General features: G+C 42.6%; 1 protein-coding gene across 16 annotated transcripts; it reads right to left on the reverse strand.

Annotated features, from left to right (window-relative positions):
- Positions 1-18,020: 18,020 nt before the first annotated feature.
- On the reverse strand, positions 18,021-22,240 carry LOC127295406 (uncharacterized). Of its 16 annotated transcripts, XR_011743139.1 has the most exons (6): positions 21,886-22,214; positions 21,487-21,618; positions 21,147-21,296; positions 20,041-20,129; positions 19,868-19,944; positions 18,021-18,302 (listed from the first exon to the last, which is right to left on the reverse strand). XR_011743139.1 is itself a non-coding variant. In XM_051325344.2 (5 exons), exons 1-4 carry the CDS (start codon positions 22,042-22,044, stop codon positions 20,085-20,087), a joined length of 486 nt encoding a protein of 161 aa, XP_051181304.1. In that variant the 5' UTR covers positions 22,045-22,214; the 3' UTR covers positions 18,021-18,302; positions 20,041-20,084. The 16 variants fall into 16 exon arrangements, 6 of the variants coding, with proteins under 6 accessions (XP_051181304.1, XP_071675070.1, XP_051181300.1 ...); XR_007847800.2 differs by having other exon boundaries at positions 18,021-19,248; positions 20,041-21,296; positions 21,886-22,240; XR_007847798.2 differs by adding an exon at positions 19,182-19,248 and having other exon boundaries at positions 19,868-21,296; positions 21,886-22,238.
- Positions 22,241-23,983: the final 1,743 nt, after the last annotated feature.

The raw sequence follows: 23,983 nt of genomic DNA on the forward strand, positions 1-23,983 counted from the left end.
ATGGCACCAGAAAATAGTTGATACTACTTCCAATGACATATAGAACGAGTATATGATGACGAGAGATGGACCGGGGTTCCCAGCGATCTACACTAGTGGTAACTCTCCAATAAGTGACAAGTGTTGGGTGAACAAATTACAGTTGGGCAATTGATAGGAATCAAAGCATTAAGACAGAACATCCAGATTATTAATTATGTAGGCATGTTTTCCATATATAGTCGTACGTGCTCGCAATGAGAAACTTGCACAACTTGCACAACATCTTTTGTCCTACCAGCCGGTGGCAGCCGGGCCTCAAGGGAATCTACTGGATATTAAGGCACTCCTTTTAATAGAGCACCGGAGCAAAGCATTAACACTTGGTGAAAACATGTGTCCCTCACATCACCGCCATCCCCTCCGGTTGCCCCGATTCTTGTCACTTCGGGGCCTTTGGTTCCGGACAGCGACATGTGCATACAACTTGTAGATACAATCTAAGCAATAAGTATAGAGCTTAAATCTAAGATCATGCCACTCGGGCCCTAGTGACAAGCATTAAGAATAACAAGATTGCAGCAACAATAACTTCACAAACTTTATAGATAGACTAATCATAATGTATCATCCATCGGATCCCAACAAACACAACACCGATTACATCAGATGGATCTCAATCATGTAAGGCAGCTCATGAGATCATTGTATTGAAGTACATAGGATAGAGAGTACCAACTAGCTACTGCTAGAACCCGTAGTCCATGGGGGAACTACTCACGGAGCATGATGGAGGCGGTGGCGTCGATGGAGATGGCTTCCGGGGGCACTTCCCCGTCCCGGCAGGGTGCCGGAACAGAGAGTTCTGTCCCCCGAATTGGAGTTTCGCGATGGCGGCGGCGCCCCTGGAGTCTTTTTGGAGTTTCGTCTATTGGTATCGCGTTTTTAGGTCGAAAGGGCTTATATAGGCGAAGAGGCGGCGCAGGAGGGGCAACAGGGTGGCCCCACACCAGGCCGGCGCGCCCAGGGTGTGGCCCGCGCGGCCCACTTGTGTGGTGGCCCCCTGGCTCTCCTCCGACTCTCCTTCGGTGTTCTGGATGCTTCCGGGAAAAATAGGATGTTTGGCGTTGATTTCGTCCAATTCCGAGAATATTGCCCGAACAGCTTTTCTGGAACCAAAAACAGCAGAAAACAGGAACTGGCACTGTGGCATCTTGTTAATAGGTTAGTTCCGGAAAATGCACGAAATCATCATAAAGTGCAAGCAAAACATGTAAGTATTGTCATAAAACAAGCATGGAACATCAGAAATTATGGATACGTTGGAGACGTATCAAGTGGTTCAGTCACTTTGCTGCCGGTCCCCGAGTCTGTGCCGGTGGCAAAGTCGACAACATCGTCAAGTTGTCCGTCCCAGAGCCGTGCTTGTCTGGGTTGGCGTCAGGTGTATGTGCGGTTGTGCTAGAAGCACCAACCGCCACCGCTGATGCCAATCCTGTCGTGGTCGATACCGGGACGGGCGATGCTGGTCTAGAGGAGGCGCCTTGGGTGCTTGTCCAGCCTAGGCGCTCCCTGCGCCGAATGGCCTTTGCCCGTTCGGCTTTGCAGACGTGTTCTCCGCCTCCTGCTTGGCTCAACGGGAGATGCCACCATTGCCATGAAGCCGGGCACTGGGCTTCGATCTGGTGTGAGCCGCTCAGGTGCAACAATTGTGTCGACAAGTTGGGCACTGATACGTCTCGAACGTATCGATAATTTTTTATGTTCCATGCTTGTTTTATGATGATACACACATGTTTTATACATACTTTAGTTCATTTTTATGCATTTTCCGGCACTAACCTATTAACGAGATGCCGAAGAGCCAGTTGTTGTTTTTTGCTGTTTTTGGTTTCAGAAATCCTAGTAAGGAAATATTCTCGGAATTGGACGAAATCAACGCCCAGGATCTTATTTTTCCACGAAACTTCCAGAAGTCCGGAGGAGATACGAAGTGGGGCGACGAGGCGACGCCACACTAGGGCGGCGCGGCCCAAGCCCTGGCCGCGCCGGCCTGTTGTGTGGGCCCCTCGTGGCGCCCCCTGACCTACCCTTCCGCCTACTTAAGCCTTCGCCGAGAATAACTCCAGGACCGAGAGACACGATACGGAAAACCTTCCAGAGACGCCGCCGCCGCCAATCCCATCTCGGGGGATTCAGGAGATCGCCTCCGGCACCCTGCCGGAGAGGGGAATCATCTCCCGGAGGACTCTTCACCACCATGGTCGTCTCCAGAGTGATGTGTGAGTAGTTCACCCCTAGACTATGGGTCCATAGCAGTAGCTAGATGGTTGTCTTCTCCTAATTGTGCTATCATTGTTAGATCTTGTGAGCTGCCTAACATGATCAAGATCATCTATTTGTAATGCTACATGTTGCGTTTGTTGGGATCCGATGAATATGGAATACTATGCTATGTTGATTATCAATCTATCTATGTGTTGTTTATGATCTTGCATGTTCTCCGTTACTAGTAGAGGCTCTGGCCAAGTTGATACTTGTAACTCCAAGAGGAAGTATTTATGCTCGATAGTGGGTTCATGTCTCCATTAAATCTGGGGGAGTGACAGCAACCCCTAAGGTTGTGGATGTGCTGTTGCCACTAGGGATAAAACATCAATGCTATGTCTAAGGATGTATTTGTTGATTACATTACGCACCATACTTAATACAATTGTCTGTTGTTTGCAACTTAATACTGGAGGGGGTTCGGATGATAACCTGAAGGTGGACTTTTTAGGCATAGATGCATGCTGGATAGCGGTCTATGTACTTTGTCTTAATGCCCAATTGAATTTCACAATACTCATCATAACATGTATGTGCATGGTCATGCCCTCTTTATTTGTCAATTGCCCAACTGTAATTTGTTCACCCAATATGCTATTTATCGTATGGGAGAGACACCACTTGTGAACTGTGGACCCCAGTCCATTCTTTTACATCGAATATAATCTACTGCAATACTCGTTCTACTGTTCTCTGCAAACAATCATCATCCACACTATACATCTAATCCTTTGTTACATCAAGCCGGTGAGATTGACAACCTCACTGTCACGTTGGGGCAAAGTAATTTGGTTGTGTTGTGCAGGTTCCACGTTGGCGCCGGAATCCCTGGTGTTGCGCCGCACTACACTCCGCCGCCATCAACCTTCAACGTGCTTCTTGGCTCCTACTGGTTCGATAAACCTTGGTTTCTTACTGAGGGAAAACTTACTGCTGTACACATTACACCTCCCTCTTGGGGTTCCCAACGGACGCGTGTTGAACGGAAAGACATACGTCAACCACGCGCAGCAAGAAGATTTTCTGGCGCCGTTGCCAGGGAGATCAAGACACGCTGCAAGGGGAGTCTCCACTTCCAATCTCTTTACTTTGTTTTTGTCTTGCTTTAATTTTATTTACTACTTTGTTTGCTGCACTAAAACAAAACACAAAAGATTAGTTGCTAGTTTTACTTTATTTACTATCTTGTTTGCCATATTAAAAACACAAAAAAATTAGTTACTTGCATTTACTTTATCTAGTTTACTTTATTTACTATTGCTAAAATGAGTAAACCTGAAGTTGAAGTTCGTTCGTTTAAGCAACAAGGGGGAGAATGTTTAAAAGATGCTTGGTATAGAATTAGTGATGCTCATAATAGGTGCACTAAGAAACACTCCACCACTATCCTACTCAGGAATTTTTATGTTGGTATCTCTAGCTGGAATAGGTATGTTCTTGATTGTCTTGCGGGAGGTAATTTCCTAGGCACTCCCGTTTTAGAAGCTAGTTGCATAATTGAGAGTATATTTGGAATACCACCTATTAATAAAGTTAAAATTGAAATCTCTCTTGAAGATGTCATGAAAAAGTTGGAGACCATAGAGCAAAATCTTCCAAGTATTGAGACTAATTTGGGAGTATTACTTAATAGCACTGATAAACTTGATAAATCTCTAGGTGGAATTAATGAGAGAATTTCCATCTTAGAAACTTGTGCTATTCATGATAATCAAACCCAAAGGATTAGTGAACTTGAAGAAGCTATGGGAACCTTAGGTTCAACTTTTTCTTCTCTTAAGTTTAAGTAGAAAGCTTATGTGGGTAACGAGCAAAAGTTCATGTATGTCTCTAAGGTACCTAAACCAAAATATAGGCCTAAAATTGACAAAGCTCTTAATACCACTATAGATAATGGAGCATCTAATGCTTCATCTCTTGATAATACTTGATACACACTTTCTGCGCCTAGCTGAAATGCGTTAAAGAAAAGCGCTTATGGGAGACAACCCATGATTTTACTACAGCACTTTTGTTTTATATTTGAGTCTTGGAAGTTGTTACTACTGTAGCAACCTCTCATTATCTTAATTTTGTTGCATTGTTGTGCCAAGTAAAGTCTTTGATAGTAAGGTTCATACTAGATTTGGATTGCTGCGCAGAAACAGATTTCTTGCTATCACAAATTTGAGCAATAGTTTCTGTAGGTAACTCAGAAAATTCTGCCAATTTAAGTGAGTGATCCTAAGATATGTACGCAACTTTCATTAAATTTGAGCATTTTCATCTGAGCGATTCTAGTGCACCTATACAATTCGTCTTTACGGACTGTTCTGTTTTGACAGATTCTGCCTTTTATTTCGCATTGCCTGTTTTGCTATGCTTGATGGATTTTTCTATTCCATTAACTTTCAGTAGCTTTGTGCAATGTCCAGAAGTGTTAAGAATGATTATGTCACCTCTGAACAAGTGAATTTTCATTATGCACTAACCCTCTAATGAGTTGTTTTGAGTTTGGTGTGGAGGAAGTTTTCAAGGATCAAGAGAGGAGGATGATACAATATGATCAAGGAGAGTGAAAGCTCTAAGCTTGGGGATGCCCCGGTGGTTCATCCCTGCATATTTCAAGAAGACTCAAGCATCTAAGCTTGGGGATTCCCAAGGCATCCCCTTCTTCATCGACAACATTATCAGGTTCCTCTAGTGAAACTATATTTTTATTCCATCACATCTTATGTGCTTTACTTGGAGCGTCTGTATGTTTTTTTTATTTTTGTTTTGTTTGAATAAAGTTGGATCCTAGCATTCACTGTGTGGGAGAGAGACACGCTCCGCTGTTGCATATGGACAAATATGTCCTTAGGCTTTACTCATAATATTCATGGCGAAGGTTGAACTGCTTCGTTAAATTGTTATATGGTTGGAAACGGGAAATGCTACATGTGGTAATTGGTATAATAACTTGAATAATGTGATACTTGGCAATTGGTGTGCTCATGTTTAAGCTTTTGCATCATATACTTTGCACCTATTAATGAAGAAATACATAGAGCTTGCTAAAATTTGGTTTGCATGATTGGTCTCTCTAAGGTCTAGATAATTTCTAGTAAGGGGTCGAACAACAAGGAAGACAGTGTAGAGTCTTATAATGCTTACAATATGTCTTTTATGTGAGTTTTGCTGTACCGGTTCATACTTGTGTTTGCTTTAAACAACCTTGCTAGCCTAAACCTTGTATCGAGAGGGAATACTTCTCATGCATCCAAAATCCTCGAGCCAAACACTATGCCACTTGTGTCCACCATACCTACCTACTACATGGTATTTCTCCGCCATTCCAAAGTAAATTGCTTGAGTGCTATCTTTAAATTTCCATTCTTTATCTTTGCAGTATATAGCTCATGGGACAAATAGCCTAAAAACTATTGTGGTATTGAATATGTACTTATGCATCTTATTTCTTATTAAGTTGCTTGTTGAGCGATAACCATGTTCCTGGGGACGCCATCAACACTTTGTTGAATATCATGTGAGTTGCTATGCATATTCGTCTTGTCTGAAGTAAGGGCGATTTACCATGAGTTGAATGGTTTGAGTATGCATATTGTTAGAGAAGAGCATTGGGCCGCTAACTAAAGCCATGATCCATGGTGGAAGTTTCAGTTTTGGACAAATATCCTCAACCTCATATGAGAATATTATTTGTTGCTAAATGCTTATGCATTAAAGAGGATTCCATTATCTGTTGTCTATGTTGTCCCGGTATGGATGTCTAAGTTGAGAATAATCAAAAGCGAGAAATCCAATGCGAGCTTTCTCCTTAGACCTTCGTACAGGCGGCATAGAGGTACCCCTTTGTGACACTTGGTTAAAACATATGTCTTGCGATGATAATCCAGGTAATCCGAGCTAATTAGGACAAGGTGCGGGCACTATTGGTATACTATGCATGAGGCTTGCAACTTGTAGGATATAATTTACATAATACATATGCTTTATTACTACCGTTGACAAAATTGTTTCTTGTTTTCAAAATAAAAGCTCTAGCACAAACATAGCAATCAATGCTTCCCTCTGCGAAGGGCCTTTCTTCTACTTTTATGTTGAGTCAGTTCACCCATTTCTTTCTATCTCAAGAAGCAAACACTTGTGTTAACTGTGCATTGATTCTTACATACTTGCATATTGCACTTATTATATTACTTTATGTTGACAATATCCATGAGATATACATGTTACAAGTTGAAAGCAACCGCTAAAACTTAATCTTCCTTTGTGTTGCTTCAATGCCTTTACTATGAATTTATTGCTTTATGAGTTAACTCTTATGCAAGACTTATTGATGCTTGTCTTGAAAGTACTATTCATGAAAAGTCTTTGCTATATGATTCAATTGTTTACTCATTGTCTTTACCATTGCTTCGAATCGCTGCATTCATTACATGTGCTTACAATAGTATTGATCAAGATTATGATGGCATGTCACTTCAGAAATTATCTTTGTTGTCGTTTACCTACTCAGGACGAGTAGGAACTAAGCTTGGGGATGCTGATACGTCTCCAACGTAACGATAATTTCTTATGTTCCATGCTTGTTTTATGATGATACACACATGTTTTATACATACTTTATGTCATTTTTATGCATTTTCCGGCACTAACCTATTAACGAGATGCCGAAGAGCAGTTGCTTTTCTCATTGTTTTTGGTTTCAGAAATCCTAGTAAGGAAATATTCTCGGAATTGGACGAAATCAACGCCCATGATCTTATTTTTCCACGAAGCTTCCAGAAGTCCGGAGGAGATTGATACGTCTCCGACGTATCGATAATTTCTTGTGTTCCATGCCACATTATTGATGATATCTACATGTTTTATGCACACTTTATGTCATATTCGTGCATTTTCTGGAACTAACCTATTAACAAGATGCCGAAGAGCCAGTTGCTGTTTTCTGCTGTTTTTGGTTTCAGAAATCCTAGTAACGAAATATTCTCGGAATTGGACGAAATCAACGCCTAGGGTCCTATTTTGCCACGAAGCTACCAGAAGACCGAAGAGGAGACAAAGTGGGGCCACGAGGTGGCCAAACCATAGGGCGGCGCGGCCCAGGCCTTGGCCGCGCCGACCTATAGTGTGGGCCCCTCGTGTGGCCCCCTGACCTGCCCTTCCGCCTACAAATAGCCTTCGTCGCGAAACACCCAGTACCGAGAGCCACGATACGGAAAACCTTACAGAGACGCCGCCGCCGCCAATCCCATCTCGGGGGATTCAGGAGATCGCCTCCGGCACCCTGCCGGAGAGGGGATTCATCTCCCGGAGGACTCTACGCCGCCATGGTCGCCTCCGGAGTGATGTGTGAGTAGTCTACCCCTGGACTATGGGTCCATAGCAGTAGCTAGATGGTTGTCTTCTCCCCATTGTGCTTAATTGTCGGGTCTTGTGAGCTGCCGAACATGATCAAGATCATCTATCTGTAATTCTATATGTTGCGTTTGTTGGGATCCGATGAATAGAGAATACTTGTTATGTTGATTATCAAAGTTATGTCTATGTGTTGTTTATGATCTTGCATGCTCTCCGTTACTAGTAGATGCTCTGGCCAAGTAGATGCTTGTAACTCCAAGAGGGAGTATTTATGCTCGATAGTGGGTTCATGTCTCCGTGAACTGGGAGTGACAGTGAGAAACCTCTAAGATTATGGATGTGCTGTTGCCACTAGGGATAAAACATTGGTGCTATGTTCGAGGATGTAGTTATTGATTACATTACGCGCAATACTTAATGCAATTGTCTGTTGTTAGCAACTTAATACTGGAGGGGGTTCGGATGATAACCTGAAGGTGGACTTTTTAGGCATAGATGCATGCTGGATAGCGGTCTATGTACTTTGTCGTAATGCCCAATTAAATCTCACAGTACTCATCATAATATGTATGTGCATGGTCATGCCCTCTCTATTTGTCAATTGCCCAACTGTAATTTGTTCACCCAACATGCTGTTTATCTTATGGGAGAGACACCTCTAGTGAACTGTGGACCCCGGTCCAATTCTCCTTACTGAAATACAATCTACTGCAATACTGTTCTACTGTTTTCTGCAAACAATCATCTTCCACACAATATGGTTAATCCTTTGTTACAGCAAGCCGGTGAGATTGACAACCTCACTGTTTCGTTGGGGCAAAGTACTTTGGTTGTGTTGTGCAGGTTCCACGTTGGCGCCGGAATCTCTGGTGTTGCGCCGCACTACATCCCGCCGCCATCAACCTTCAACGTGCTTCTTGACTCCTACTGGTTCGATTAAACCTTGGTTTCTTACTGAGGGAAACTTGCCGCTGTGCGCATCACACCTTCCTCTTGGGGTTCCCAACGGACGTGTCAACTACACGCATCAAGCAAATTTCTGGCGCCGTTGCCGGGGAGATCAAGACACGCTGCAAGGGGAGTCTCCACATCCCAATCTCTTTACTTTGTTTTTGTCTTGCTTAGTTTTATTTACTACTTTGTTTGCTGCATTATATCAAAACACAAAAAAATTAGTTGCTAGTTTTACTTTATTTGCTATCTTGTTTACTATATCAAAAACACAAAAAAAAAATTAGTTACTCGCATTTACTTTATCTAGTTTGCTTTATTTACTATTGCTAAAATGAATACTCCTGAAAACACTAAGTTGTGCGACTTCACAACCACAAATAATAATGATTTCCTATGCACACCTATTGCTCCACCTGCTACTACAGCAGAATTCTTTGAAATTAAACCTGCTTTACTTAATCTTGTTATGCGAGAGCAATTTTCTGGTGTTAGTTCTGATGATGCTGCTGCCCATCTCAATAATTTTGTTGAACTATGTGAAATGCAAAAATATAAAGATGTAGATGGTGACATTATAAAATTAAAATTGTTCCCTTTCTCATTAAGAGGAAGAGCTAAAGATTGGTTGCTATCTCTGCCTAAGAATAGTATTGATTCATGTACTAAATGCAAGGATGCTTTTATTGGTAGATATTATCCCCCTGCTAAAATTATATCTTTGAGGAGTAGCATAATGAATTTTAAACAATTAGATACTGAACATGTTGCACAAGCATGGGAAAGAATGAAATCTCTGGTTAAAAATTGCCCAACCCATGGACTGACTACTTGGATGATCATCCAAACCTTTTATGCAGGACTGAATTTTTCTTCGCGGAACCTATTGGATTCAGCTGCTGGAGGTACCTTTATGTCCATCACTCTTGGTGAAGCAACAAAGCTTCTTGATAATATGGTGATCAATTACTCTGAATGGCACACGGAAAGAGCTCCACAAGGTAAGAAGGTAAATTCTGTCGAAGAAACCTCTTCCTTGAGTGATAAGATTGATGCTATTATGTCTATGCTTGTGAATGGTAGGACTAATGTTGATCCTAATAATGTTCCGTTAGCCTCATTGGTTGCTCAAAATTCTAGGCCGTATCCTGCTAATGGTAACTCTTATGGTAGATATGTTTCACCTAATGAGGAAAAGATGTTAGAAATTGAAAGATCCACCAAGAGCTTTATGCAATCACAATATGAGCAAAATAAATTGTTTACTAAAACTATGAATGAACAATCTACCTTGTTGAAGAATATAGGAAATCAACTTGAAAATCTGAATATGGAGATTTAAGGTTGCAAACTAAACTTGCAAATGCTGAAAACCGAATCTCATACATGTCTGCGTCACAATCTTCTTTAATTAATAAAATGGCTGCTAAACCTGAGGATATTGAAAATAAAATTGTTACTACAGCAAATGCCATCCAAGTTAGAATTAATGAGAATATAAGATTAATGGCTGAATTGCGTGCTAGGTGGGATAGAGAAGAAAATGAAAAACTAGCTAAAGAGAAAAATGTAGCTAAAGTTTGGACTATTACCACCACAAGTAATGTTGATTCTTCACATGTTGCTGCACCTCCTACTATTAATGGTAAAATAATTGGTGTTGGCAATGTTTCTACTCCTAGTGCAAAGCGTACAAAATTGCCTGAAATTGCTAAAACTGCTGAAACTGCCTGTGATAAAACTGCTGAAATTTTTTCCAACCTTGGGGATGATGATCCCATTGCTGTAGCTCATAATGATTTAGATTTTGATGATTGCCACATCTCTGAAGTTATAAAGTTCTTACAAAAACTTGCTAAGAGTCCCAATGCTAGCGCTGTAAACTTGGCTTTCACAAAACATATTACGAATGCTCTCATAAAAGCTCGAGAAGAGAAACTAAAACTTGAAACTTCTATTCCTAGAAAGCTAGAGGATGGTTGGGAACCCATCATTAAAATGAGGGTCAATGATTTTGATTGTAATGCTTTATGTGATCTTGGTGCAAGTATTTCTGTTATGCCTAAGAAAGTCTATGATATGCTTGACTTGCCACCATTGAAAAATTGTTATTTGGATGTTAATCTCGCTGATAATGCTAAAAAGAAACCTTTGGGGAGAGTTGATAATGTTCATATTATGGTTAACAATAACCTTGTCCCCGTTGATTTTGTTGTCTTGGATATTGAATGCAATGCATCTTGTCCCATTATATTGGGAAGACCTTTTCTTCGAACTGTTGGTGCTATCATTGATATGAAGGAAGGTAATATTAAATATCAATTTCCTCTCAAGAAAGGTATGGAACACTTCCCTAGAAAGAGAATGAAGTTACCTTTTGATTCTATTATTAGAACAAATTATGATGTTGACACTTCGTCTCTTGATAATACTTGATACACACTTTCTGCGCCTAGCTGAAAGGCGTTAAAGAAAAGCGCTTATGGGAGACAACCCATGATTTTTACTACAGTACTTTGTTTTTATTTTGTGTCTTGGAAGTTGTTTACTACTGTAGCAACCTCTCCTTATCTTAGTTTAGTGTTTTGTTGTGCCAAGTAAAGTCGTTGATAGTAAAGTTCATACTAGATTTGGATTACTGCGCAGAAACAGATTTCTTTGCTGTCACGAATCCGGGCAAAATTCTCTGTAGGTAACTCAGAAAATTATGCCAATTTACGTGAGTGATCCTGAGATATGTACGCAACTTTCATTAAATTTGAGCATTTTCATTTGAGCAAGTATGGTGCCTCGATAAAATTCGTCAATACGAACTGTTCTGTTTTTGACAGATTCTGCCTTTTATTTCGCATTGCCAGTTTTGTTATGTTCGATGGATATTTCGATTCCATTGACTTTCAGTAGCTTTGTGCAATGTCCAGAAGTGTTAAGAATGATTATGTCACCTCTGAACATGTATATTTTGATTGTGCACTAACCCTCTAATGAGTTGTTCTAAGTTTGGTGTGGAGGAAGTTTTCAAGGATCAAGAGAGGGAGATGATACAACATGATCAAGGAGAGTGAAAGCTCTAAGCTTGGGGATGCCCCGGTGGTTCACCCCTGCATATTCTAAGAAGACTCAAGCGTCTAAGCTTGGGGATGCCCAAGGCATCCCCTTCTTCATCGACAACATTATCAGGTTCCTCCCCTGAAACTATATTTTTATTCCATCACATCTTATGTGCTTTTCTTGGAGCGTCGGTTTGTTTTTGTTTTTGTTTTGTTTGAATAAAATGGATCCTAGCATTCACTTTGTGGGAGAGAGACACGCTCTGCTGTAGCATATGGACAAGTATGTCCTTAGGTTCTACTCATAATATTCATGGCGAAGTTTCTTCTTCGTTAAATTGTTATATGGTTGGAATTGGAAAATGATACATGTAGTAATTGCTATAATGTTTTGGGTAATGTGATACTTGGCAATTGTTGTGCTCATGTTTAAGCTCTTGCATCATATGCTTTGCACCCATTAATGAAGAAATACATAGAGCATGCTAAAATTTGGTTTGCATATTTGGTCTCTCTAAAGTCTAGATAATTTCTAGTATTGAGTTTGAACAACAAGGAAGACGGTGTAGAGTCTTATAATGTTTACAATATGTCTTTTATGTGAGTTTTGCTGCACCGTTCATCCTTGTGTTTGTTTCAAATAAGCCTTGCTAGCCTAAGCCTTGTATCGAGAGGGAATACCTCTCATGCATCCAAAATCCTTGAGCCAACCACTATGCCATTTGTGTCCACCATACCTACCTACTACATGGTATTTCTCCGCCATTCCAAAGTAAATTGCTTGAGTGCTACCTTTAAATTCCATCATTCACCTTTGCAATATATAGCTCATGGGACAAATAGCTTAAAAACTATTGTGGTATTGAATATGTACTTATGCACTTTATCTCTTATTAAGTTGCTTGTTGTGCGATAACCATGTTTCTAGGGACGCCATCAACTATTCTTTGTTGAATATCATGTGAGTTGCTATGCATGTCCGTCTTGTCTGAAGTAAGAGAGATCTACCACCTTATGGTTAAGCATGCATATTGTTAGAGAAGAACATTGGGCCGCTAACTAAAGCCATGATTCATGGTGGAAGTTTCAGTTTTGGACATATATCCTCAATCTCATATGAGAATAATAATTGTTGCCACATGCTTATGCATTAAAGAGGAGTCCATTATCTGTTGTCCATGTTGTCCCGTATGGATGTCTAAGTTGAGAATAATCAAAAGCGAGAAATCCAAAATGCGAGCTTTCTCCTTAGACCTTTGTACAAAGGCGGCATGGAGGTACCCATTGTGACACTTGGTTAAAACATGTGTATTGCGATGATCCGGTAGTCCAAGCTAATTAGGACAAGGTGCGGGCACTATTAGTATACTATGCATGAGGCTTGCAACTTGTAAGATATAATTGACATAACTCATATGCTTTATTACTACCGTTGACAAAATTGTTTCATGTTTTCAAAATCAAAGCTCTAGCACAAATATAGCAATCGATGCTTTCCTCTTTGAAGGACCATTCTTTTTACTTTTATGTTGAGTCAGTTCACCTATTTCTCTCCACCTCAAGAAGCAAACACTTGTGTGAACTGTGCATTGATTCCTACATACTTGCATATTGCACTTATTATATTACTCTATGTTGACAATTATCCATGAGATATACATGTTATAAGTTGAAAGCAACCGCTGAAACTTAATCTTCCTTTGTGTTGCTTCAATACCTTTACTTTGATTTATTGCTTTATGAGTTAACTCTTATGCAAGACTTATTGATGCTTGTCTTGAAGTACTATTCATGAAAAGTCTTTGCTATATGATTCACTTGTTTACTCATGTCATATACATTGTTTTGATCGCTGCATTCACTACATATGCTTTACAAATAGTATGATCAAGGTTATGATGGCATGTCACTCATGAAATTATCTTTGTGATCGTTTTACTCGCCGGGACGAGCAGAACTAAGCTTGAGGATGCTGATACGTCTCCGACGTATCGATAATTTCTTGTGTTCCATGCCACATTATTGATGATATCTACATGTTTTATGCACACTTTATGTCATATTCGTGCATTTTCTGGAACTAACCTATTAACAAGATGCCGAAGAGCCGATTCTTGTTTCTGCTTGTTTTTGGTTTCAGAAATCCTAGTAACGAAATATTCTCGGAATTGGACGAAATCAACGCCCAGGGTCCTATTTTGCCACGAAGCTTCTAGAAGACCGAAGAGGAGACGAAGTGGGGCCACGAGGTGGCCAAACCATAGGGCGGCGCGGCCCAGGCCTTGGCCATGCCGACCTATAGTGTGGGCCCCTCGTGTGGCCCCCTGACCTTCCCTTCCGCCTACAAATAGCCTTCGTCGCGAAACCCCCAGTACCGAGAGCCACGATACGGAAAACCTTACAGAGACGCCGCCGCCGCCAATCCCATCTCGGGGGATTCAGGAGATCGCCTCCGGCACCCTGCCGGAGAGGGGATTCATCTCCCGGAGGACTCTACGCCGCCATGGTCGCCTCCGGAGTGATGTGTGAGTAGTCTACCCCTGGACTATGGGTCCATAGCAGTAGCTAGATGGTTGTCTTCTCCCCATTGTGCTTAATTGTCGGGTCTTGTGAGCTGCCGAACATGATCAAGATCATCTATCTGTAATTCTATATGTTGCGTTTGTTGGGATCCGATGAATAGAGAATACTTGTTATGTTGATTATCAAAGTTATGTCTATGTGTTGTTTATGATCTTGCATGCTCTCCGTTACTAGTAGATGCTCTGGCCAAGTAGATGCTTGTAACTCCAAGAGGGAGTATTTATGCTCGATAGTGGGTTCATGTCTCCGTGCATCTGGGGGAGTGACAGAAACCTCTAAGATTATGGATGTGCTGTTGCCACTAGGGATAAAATATTGGTGCTATGTTCGAGGATGTAGTTACTGATTACATTACGCGCAATACTTAATGCAATTGTCTGTTGTTAGCAACTTAATACGGAGGGGTTCGAATGATAACTTTGAAGGTGGACTTTTTAGGCATAGATGCATGCTGGATAGCGGTCTATGTACTTTGTCGTAATGCCCAATTAAATCTCACAGTACTCATCATAATATGTATGTGCATGGTCATGCCCTCTCTATTTGTCAATTGCCCAACTGTAATTTGTTCACCCAACATGCTGTTTATCTTATGGGAGAGACACCTCTAGTGAACTGTGGACCCCGGTCCAATTCTCCTTACTGAAATACAATCTACTGCAATACTGTTCTACTGTTTTCTACAAACAATCATCTTCCACACAATACGGTTAATCCTTTGTTACAGCAAGCCGGTGAGATTGACAACCTCACTGTTTCGTTGGGGCAAAGTACTTTGGTTGTGTTGTGCAGGTTCCACGTTGGCGCCGGAATCTCTGGTGTTGCGCCGCACTACATCCCGCCGCCATCAACCTTCAACGTGCTTCTTGACTCCTACTGGTTCGATTAAACCTTGGTTTCTTACTGAGGGAAACTTGCCGCTGTGCGCATCACACCTTCCTCTTGGGGTTCCCAACGGACGTGTCAACTACACGCATCAGAGATACGAAGTGGGGCGACGAGGCGACGCCACACTAGGGCGGCGCGGCCCAAGCCCTGGCCGCGCCGGCCTGTTGTGTGGGCCCCTCGTGGCGCCCCCTGACCTACCCTTCCGCCTACTTAAGCCTTCGTCGAGAATAACTCCAGGACCGAGAGCCACGATACGGAAAACCTTCCAGAGACGCCGCCGCCGCCAATCCCATCGCGGGGGATTCAGGAGATCGCCTCCGGCACCCTGCCGGAGAGGGGAATCATCTCCCGGAGGACTCTTCACCGCCATGGTCGCCTCCGGAGTGATGTGTGAGTAGTTCACCCCTGGACTATGGGTCCATAGCAGTAGCTAGATGGTTGTCTTCTCCTAATTGTGCTATCATTGTTAGATCTTGTGAGCTGCCTAACATGATCAAGATCATCTATTTGTAATGCTACATGTTGCGTTTGTTGGGATCCGATGAATATGGAATACTATGCTATGTTGATTATCAATCTATCTATGTGTTGTTTATGATCTTGCATGCTCTCCGTTACTAGTAGAGGCTCTGGCCAAGTTGATACTTGTAACTCCAAAAGGGAGTATTTATGCTCGATAGTGGGTTCATGTCTCCATTAAATCTGGGGGAGTGACAACAACCCCTAAGGTTGTGGATGTGCTGTTGCCACTAGGGATAAAACATCAATGCTATGTCTAAGGATGTATTTGTTGATTACATTACGCACCATACTTAATGCAATTGTCTGTTGTTTGCAACTTAATACTGGAGGGGGTTCGGATGATAACCTGAAGGTGGACTTTTTAGGCATAGATGCATGCTGGATAGCGGTCTATGTACTTTGTCGTAATGCCCAATTGAATTTCACAATACTCATCATAACATGTATGTGCATGGTCATGCCCTCTTTATTTATCAATTGCCCAACTGTAATTTATTCACCCAACATGTTATTTATCTTATGGGAGAGACACCACTAGTGAACTGTGGACCCCGGTCCATTCTTTTACATCGAATACAATCTACTGCAATACTCGTTCTACTGTTCTTTGCAAACAATCATCATCCACACTATACATCTAATCCTTTGTTACAGCAAGCCGGTGAGATTGACAACCTCACTGTCACGTTGGGGCAAAGTAATTTGGTTGTGTTGTGCAGGTTCCACGTTGGCGCCGGAATCCCTGGTGTTGCGCCGCACTACACTCCGCCACCATCAACCTTCAACGTGCTTCTTGGCTCCTACTGGTTCGATAAACCTTGGTTTCTTACTGAGGGAAAACTTACTGTTGTACGCATCACACCTTCCTCTTGGGGTTCCCAACGGACGCGTGTTGAACGGAAAGACATACGTCAACCACGCACAACAGGCACAAAGCGAAGTGCTGCACTAGGAGAACTGCTCCTCGCCCACCTCTGTTCCAAGTTTGTCCATGACCCCTTGCAGCGACCTCCTCCCCGACCACAACTGCGGCCAGAGCTCTTGGCCTCGGCAGATGTGCGGCCTTCCCTTGCTGAGCAGGCCATGTTGCTCCGCTCCGAGCTTCAGGATTGCCTCGCGAAGGTCGACTGTTTCTTGGTGAGAGCAGGGGCTGCTCTTGGCGCATCCCCTGGTGCACATGAAGCTTGTCCTTCTATCGAGCTTGGTGTCGGTTCAGCTGAAGTTGGGGATGAGGGCCTATATGGCGCTTTCTCCCCTCGTGCCATTCCCTGCCCGTTGCAGCAACCCCATGTGTCAGATGCTTCTAAGAGTGAGGTCATAGCTCCTGTGACGCTGATGATGCCCGAGCTGAAGCTGCGGGAATTTTGTGGGGAGTCGGCTTCTCCCTCATCGTTGGTGCATTTGGACATGGACTCGCTTGAGCCCTCGGTGGTGGTTTCCATGCCACAATCTCCAAAACTCAATCAGTCGCTTGCTTTCGTTGACTTCGAGGTTCTCTTTGCAAAAGAGCTTTGCGACCTTCTTAGCAGTTCGGAGATGGCTATCCCAAGATCTAGCGAAGAGATTGTGCACCTCCTGTCAGAAAAGGATTATGGTGACAAAACCAAGAAGGTGAAAGAGTATCTCAAGAGAAAAAGCAAGAAGAGTAGCACCACAAGAAGAGCATCTGCAGCTGCTTGATGGATGATCCCGTCTTTCAGCGGGTTTCCGCTATGTGTAGTGAGCTTCGTTTTAAGAGTTTGTGGCCATAATAGGTTGAAAGAGTTTGTTGATCTAGTTTGGTGATCAAGAATTTGTGGACTTCGGGTTTTAGTCCCCATGTGATATTGTATCGGTTTTACCAGGTTTTCCGTTAATAAATTTAGTATTATTTTATTAATTAATAGATTAGAGCCTTTCAAAAAAAAGAGCCATCCGTGCATGTCAAAGCATGAATGTACGCTTCGATTCTTCCGTGTAGCTAGAGCGCCGGCCTGTGTTGGTGTAGAATCGTAGATGGCCTACGAGGCTAGGCAATGACCATTGTGTGCCACCAGCATGACGTACGTACACGGCGGTCACGATGACAGACGAGATGTACGACGTGTCGACGTCCATACCGATCTTGATTCTTACTAATGACAATCTGGACTTTACCCGACGAGCTCCAACACGGCTTTGATGATGACTAGTGGTTGGGGCGCCCCTTGGGGCGCCTCCTCGCTGGTCCTCTGCGTCCAAATCAATACCAATTTAGGTAGCTTCCAATGCAAAAGTGGCCCGTTTGAGGTTCACCCAGTACAATTAGAAGGCGATGGACCACATTCACATGCAGTAAAACAAAACGCATAATCATTTCCACTCACACCATTCCATTTTATCCACAATGAGGTATTCAGAAATCCCAAACAAGTGAACATCAGTATTTGGCAATAAATTCGGGTGGAAAAGTTGACAGTTTGCATAGGATATACATACAACACACGAAATTTCTTATTCAGAAACATAACTGAAATGAATAAACACCAAACAGAGAAAGAACGAAACACAGTACAGCTACATACTTTGAGTATTAGGTTCAGTTTCTGTCAACCGTGCCCTCACCAGCGGAGTTCCCCTCCTCTCGAATGTTTGTCTCCACCTCCTCCTTATCGATAGGTCTGCATGTTTCTCCATCTAGGTAAAACATGGATAAACATTTCAAACTTAGCAATCAAAGTAGCAAGTACATGTTCACCATAATGTTATCACCATTGAATTGTGGATATTTGTAAGGAGACTGGGCCAATAATACAAGCCGCAACAACGCAAAAGAACCAGCAATGTAAGAATATGCAGCAAGAATAGTGCGGTTCTTTAGCCACAAGGATCCATGTTCCTTATGGGTCACAATTCAAAGTAACCTTTATACCATGCGCTGCAACATCTTCCAGAAAGTCTGATGGATGGAGATACAACTACACAAATATATTGTTTGAAAGGGGAATAGCAATATAACTACAGAATTATAAAAAAAAACAAGTCATTTATGAGACCAAATAAAGACTCAAAATCATGTAGATTTTACAAGAGCATACCAGAAATGTAAATTCATTACTGTGTGAAGTCCATGAAACATAGAATGGCAAAATGAAGAGGTAACCACACACATACACACACCACACCTGAGTGAGTGAGTGAGTGAGTGTGTGTGTGAGAGAGAGATTGTCAGGAACCCATTCATCAAAACATATAATGGCAATAATTATTATTTCCCTATCAGGCATAGCTTATAAAGATTATTTCTGCAGCAAATGGAAAGTGATCCTACATGAGTAGACATAGTTCTAGATATAAATTGTTCAGCTGAAGCTTGAGCAGTCCAATTAACATATGAACATGGGATTGTTTTCCGCCTCAAACGGGAAATCGATCGCTCCCATGTTCAATGCAAAGGAAAGACATAAGTCTAGATATCAAATGTTCAACTGGCATAAGTAGCATATGAGCATAACGTTACCATTTAGTAGAGATGGGTAGCTAGTTTATCAAATAAATATCCATAGGGCAAATTACCTCCAATGAGTGCAAACACATTAGTTAAGAAGCATAATGGTGACAGACGGTGCTCCATAAAGGTGCTCTGTGAAAGGCATGGATGCCAAATTATAATGAGAAAATACCCCTCACAAAAGAATCAACAAACGCTTCTGATCAATAAAGTGGTGTAGCATCGTGATGGAGAAAGAACATCCTCGATGTAATGCCCCCTGAATCTTTGGATACTAACATGTTTAGGTGCGTAATTTCTGCATAGATGCTCAGGACAGCAGCGTCCTCTCTACTACTCTCAATCTGTCATTTATTTGGATAAACAAACACTCCTCATATTTTGAATGATCAGAGAAACTATAATGATCAAAACAAAATTAATAACTATAACTGAAAACATCATACTCATATATGCCTCTGCCCTTTCCAACCGTAGAAAATGGTGTTTGTCTAAGAAATAGTAAACCGTGAAGAAGACGCTGATATCATGTTGCCTATTCCCAAAGATTACTCTGTCCTATTTCTAAACCTACTATTGGTAAAATGGAGCTCTACTCTTTCAGTACAGAACAAAAGATGATATTCTATCACTATTTTCGGCCACAAAACCATGGTGGTTTTATATCATATTATACAGGATATACAAGTATTGATATCTTGTGGTGAACTATAAATAATTTACAAAGATGAGGTTGAGCTTGTGTTCAAACCTTATATGTAAGTTTTGCACAAGATCTGGCACTTTCAAATACATTTACTCCTTCCACTTACATAGGGAAGATTGGAGCTGTTGAGTGAGATTGAAGATCTATAATATCACATAAGCTACAGCTTCCCCTCGATATGGATATTTTGATCGAAGAAACGAAAATCAAGTACTCACTTTGACTCGTTTTAAAGATTATTGTGAGCAAAGCAGTACAACAATTATAGCCCCACTTGTCCATGAAAGGCATCCTCACATTCTCTTCCCTGTCATTGAAGGTCATAAACATATCAAGATCTACAATGACACCCAAATAAAAACTAAAAGCATACCAAAGCAATTTAGCTTAAGTTTCTTGCAGATGAAAGCACGGGGTATTTGACCTTTACAGACGCGTCAAAAATAAATTCTAACAACTTGGAAGTTTACTATAAGAAATATTATTTAGCTCGAGGTGTATGTCGTATGGATAATTTTTGCAGGCTATAACTGAAAAGACAGATCTCAACGAAAAATGGCAGACTGCATTGCACTAACGAATCAAGTGCTTAACTTTCAGTACCCAAGAAACATTGAGGTGGAAATCAACACGTATCATCTTGAGTCTTGACTGAGGATCCATCTTGTTGGCCATGCAGATATGCATACCTAAATGATTGGTAAGAAAACCTTGAAACTATGGCGAACTCTTTAGAGGAAGGCGCGCATTACCAATCAGTAACACCATATCCACATCCCCTATCTATCAGTAGTTCCAGACTATCAGTAGTCTTAACAAAATGAAAATAATTTAACTTTTCTGCGGTAAATGCTATTTAAAATAATAGAGATAACACAAACACAATTCCCAGATTTCTCCCATGTGTACTAATTCTACTACACTCGCTCAGCATCAAAATGATAATAGACCCAATTAAAAGGAATATTGTACATTATAATAGGGCAACCTGCAAGCGCTCGCAGCAATATAACTTGTATAGCGTGCAGACCTAGCGAATATAAAAAATCTCAAGGTTTAATAGCATGTGAGCTCTCTGAACAGATCATTGTTGCCCTTTTTCCTTGGTGCATTATAACAGCAAAATAATAAAGGCAGCTGAATCTTAATAAAGAAACCATGCAGTGGATATTCAAAGTGATAAGGATGCAACAAGCAGGTTCAGATAAGAATATTCAGGTCACTTAACCAGAAAGGCTCGTGGGTTATTTTTTGTACCTCAGGTATGTTCGTGTAAGGCAATAGAAAAAGGCAGGTTAACTCCCACGCAAGAAGATATGCATACTCTTTTTGTGCTCTTGCAGAGACATGGAGAGGGGAGTGGGGAAGCCAGCAGCTTAGGGAAAAAAAGGTGAGCGCCCTGTTCCTGTCGACAGTGTTCATCATTCCCTGCCGCCACAACAGGAAGTATGGTCGCTCGCCTCCGATGGCCAGCCTAGCGCATCGACCATCAACACATTAATTGCAACATGTTTCAGTAGTTACCATTCAGCTCAAATCAGAGTTAAGGGTAAACCCAAACAAGGATTGCTCAACAGATCCAAGTACTAATTAACATGATATCGTGAGTATATCTAGCAACACAAATAGAGAAGAGACTATATATGATTGTCTGGGTTATGTACCTTCATGTTGTGCGGCCGGCGCACAGTAGAACATACAATGCCATGCCTCATCGGCATCATGATGGATGCAGCGTCATTGTCAAGCGGCTCCATCGGCCTAGCGTTCTTCCTCCCCACCAGAGGTCTCGAATTCTGCAGCATCAGAAGATGTAGTAGCAAAGAGATAAGTATAATATATGTACAGGATCCTGGGTAAGCGCTCCACAAGTCCAAATCTCTCTAAATATCGATTAATGAGACGTCATCCTCAACCAATAAACGCTCTATCCAGACCAATACAACCCCTGGAAGCAAGATCCGATATTTTCCCCTTGGATGTCCCCCTCTGTCCCATCCGCAACTAATCGAACCCCCATCAAACAACACATCCCACACAGATTAGGCACCAAGACCTCTCACCCTGGAGACGCTGAAGGAGATGCGGCGCATTGCGGCCGTGCGGCCGGATGAAGTTGCCGGGGCAGGAGGCGGCGACAGCAAAGGAGGGGAGAAGACGCCGCCTGTGCAGGATCCGCTGCCCCAGACTCCATCGCCCGTTGATGCTTTGCTCCCATCCATCACCGTTGGCCCTTTTTCCAGGCACTATTCTTGCTCCCATCCATCCAGGTGAGAATGAGGAAGAGGATGCGGCGTGCGGTGGGGAACGTAGAGGGTGGAGGTCGTATGCGGGGACGGTGCTAACTGGGCGAGGCTACATCCTTTTTCTTTTCTCTCTCTCCCGTGCATTTTCGCCCGCATAGGCTTTCTCTTGCCCGACCAGCGAGCGCAATGGAACTATCGTGGAGAGCTCTCAGATAGGGCAAGTGCACACGCACTTGCTTGTTCTCAATTTTGAGAGCATCTCTAGTAGATCCTCAAAACCGTAAATTCCATATCCATCTATCTAGATCATCTTAAACGCGTTTTAGAAGTCACAAAACGGTAGTGCAGTTTAGACGCGGCGCCAAACGCAGCTAGCATAACAGCATATTCGTTTGACGCGTTTAGACTGCGCATCCGTTTTTCGGCCCGCAACCAAAAATCACAAACACATGGTTTATCCGAATTATTCGATTATCTCAAATGCAGCAACATAATCATGCAAAATAGATTGTTCAAAATACTCAATCACACAAGAAACACAACACCAAAAAAAGATCGAACATCACATCATGAAGAGGGAAGTGATCACGCTTCACCGGCGCTTGTTGGCGCATCGACATGGCCGCCGCCGCTCGCCGTAGCATCACCACCTCCGGCAGTCATCGCGGCAGCCATGGCAGCGCGTGCAGGTTCCCTCCTCCGCGCCAAGATTTGCGTCTTCGTGAGCTTCCACCTCCCCCCCACCGACAACCACTGTACCATACGAGCTCCTCCGTAGCCGACTTCCACCGCCGCCTTGTCAGCGACAGTCACCATCGCCAGGTTCTCGTATCTTAATCCCCGACTCGCTCCGTCCACCGGACCGGAGAGATGGGTACACAAAGCGCCTCCATGGTCCACGGCAGGAAACCAAAGCGTACACGCGCCCACTCCCAAGAAGGTTGATAAACACTTTTGTATGGCCACTTTCGTTATGCATGTGATTTCGAAATTATTTTTTTTTGCTTACTTGCACCGCCATCTCATTAGCATTTTTTTTTGTAATGCATGCTAGATATTATTGCACTACAAAATGAATTAAATGATGTACGAAGACGAACGATATGTAGCAGATTTGCAAGCCGTATGGGCACAAACATGTGTAAGGTTATTGCCTCTAGTGCAAACCCGAACAAAATCGGAGAAGAACCCTTTCCCCTCCCCAAAGATAAAGAACAATGTTATGATTCACAATTTGATCCTGCGGAGCCTCTTGGAGAGCTGACTCAGGAAGATGCCTTGCCAGACCATTCTCCTCAACCCCACCAGGTGATTTCTGTGTTTTTACTTTGAGATATCTGTTGCAACTTCCATGTGTTGTATACACAAGTTGTGAAAAAAGAAATTACCTCAAAGTTTTTAAACAAGGCAAATAAATCATCATCACAATAGTTGAGAACATAAGATTGATGAACACGGTGTCGCTTCTATCACAGAAACTAGAAGAAGAAACTCTAACAAAAGCTGAATGAGAAACGACAAGATCACATACTTCACAGCAGCGTCATTGCGCTCATGCTGAGGTTGTCGAGAAGTCGCTGAGGTCCGGGAAGAAGTTGTCGGTGTGGAGGAACTCGTCGTCCGATGACGATGTCGTGATGCCAGTAGTCGCGCCGGAGCGCTCCCCAAAAACCTGATTGCCCCTCACCCGTACAAGTTCACGGGAGGCAGAGTTCCGGAGGCCTACTGTCCCGGCAGTTGGTGCACGCCGACGGACGGGATGAGGAAGACGAAGGCGGCGGCGCAATGAACTGGAAACAGGTAGTCGCGTATGCGTCTAGTAGTGACGGCTAGGGTTGCGCAGGGTCTTATGTAGTGCGGTTCGGGAAGGTCATGGGGCGCAGCCCACGTCCGAGTCGGCGCAGCCACGATCACC

Source organism: Lolium perenne, chromosome 4 (genome assembly GCF_019359855.2).
Source record: "Lolium perenne isolate Kyuss_39 chromosome 4, Kyuss_2.0, whole genome shotgun sequence".
NCBI classification, from domain to species: Eukaryota; Viridiplantae; Streptophyta; class Magnoliopsida; order Poales; family Poaceae; genus Lolium; species Lolium perenne.

Coding starts and splice junctions, on each gene's coding strand:
- LOC127295406 (XM_051325340.2), bottom strand. CDS start 22,044: ATGGATGGGAGCAAAGCATCAACGGGCGATGGAGTCTGGGGCAGCGGA. Junction 21,619..21,885: donor TCTCCTTCAGCGTCTCCAGG/GTGAGAGGTCTT, acceptor CTGATGCTGCAG/AATTCGAGACCTCTGGTGGG. Junction 18,303..21,146: donor TCTGCAAGAGCACAAAAAGA/GTATGCATATCT, acceptor TGTTTTACCTAG/ATGGAGAAACATGCAGACCT.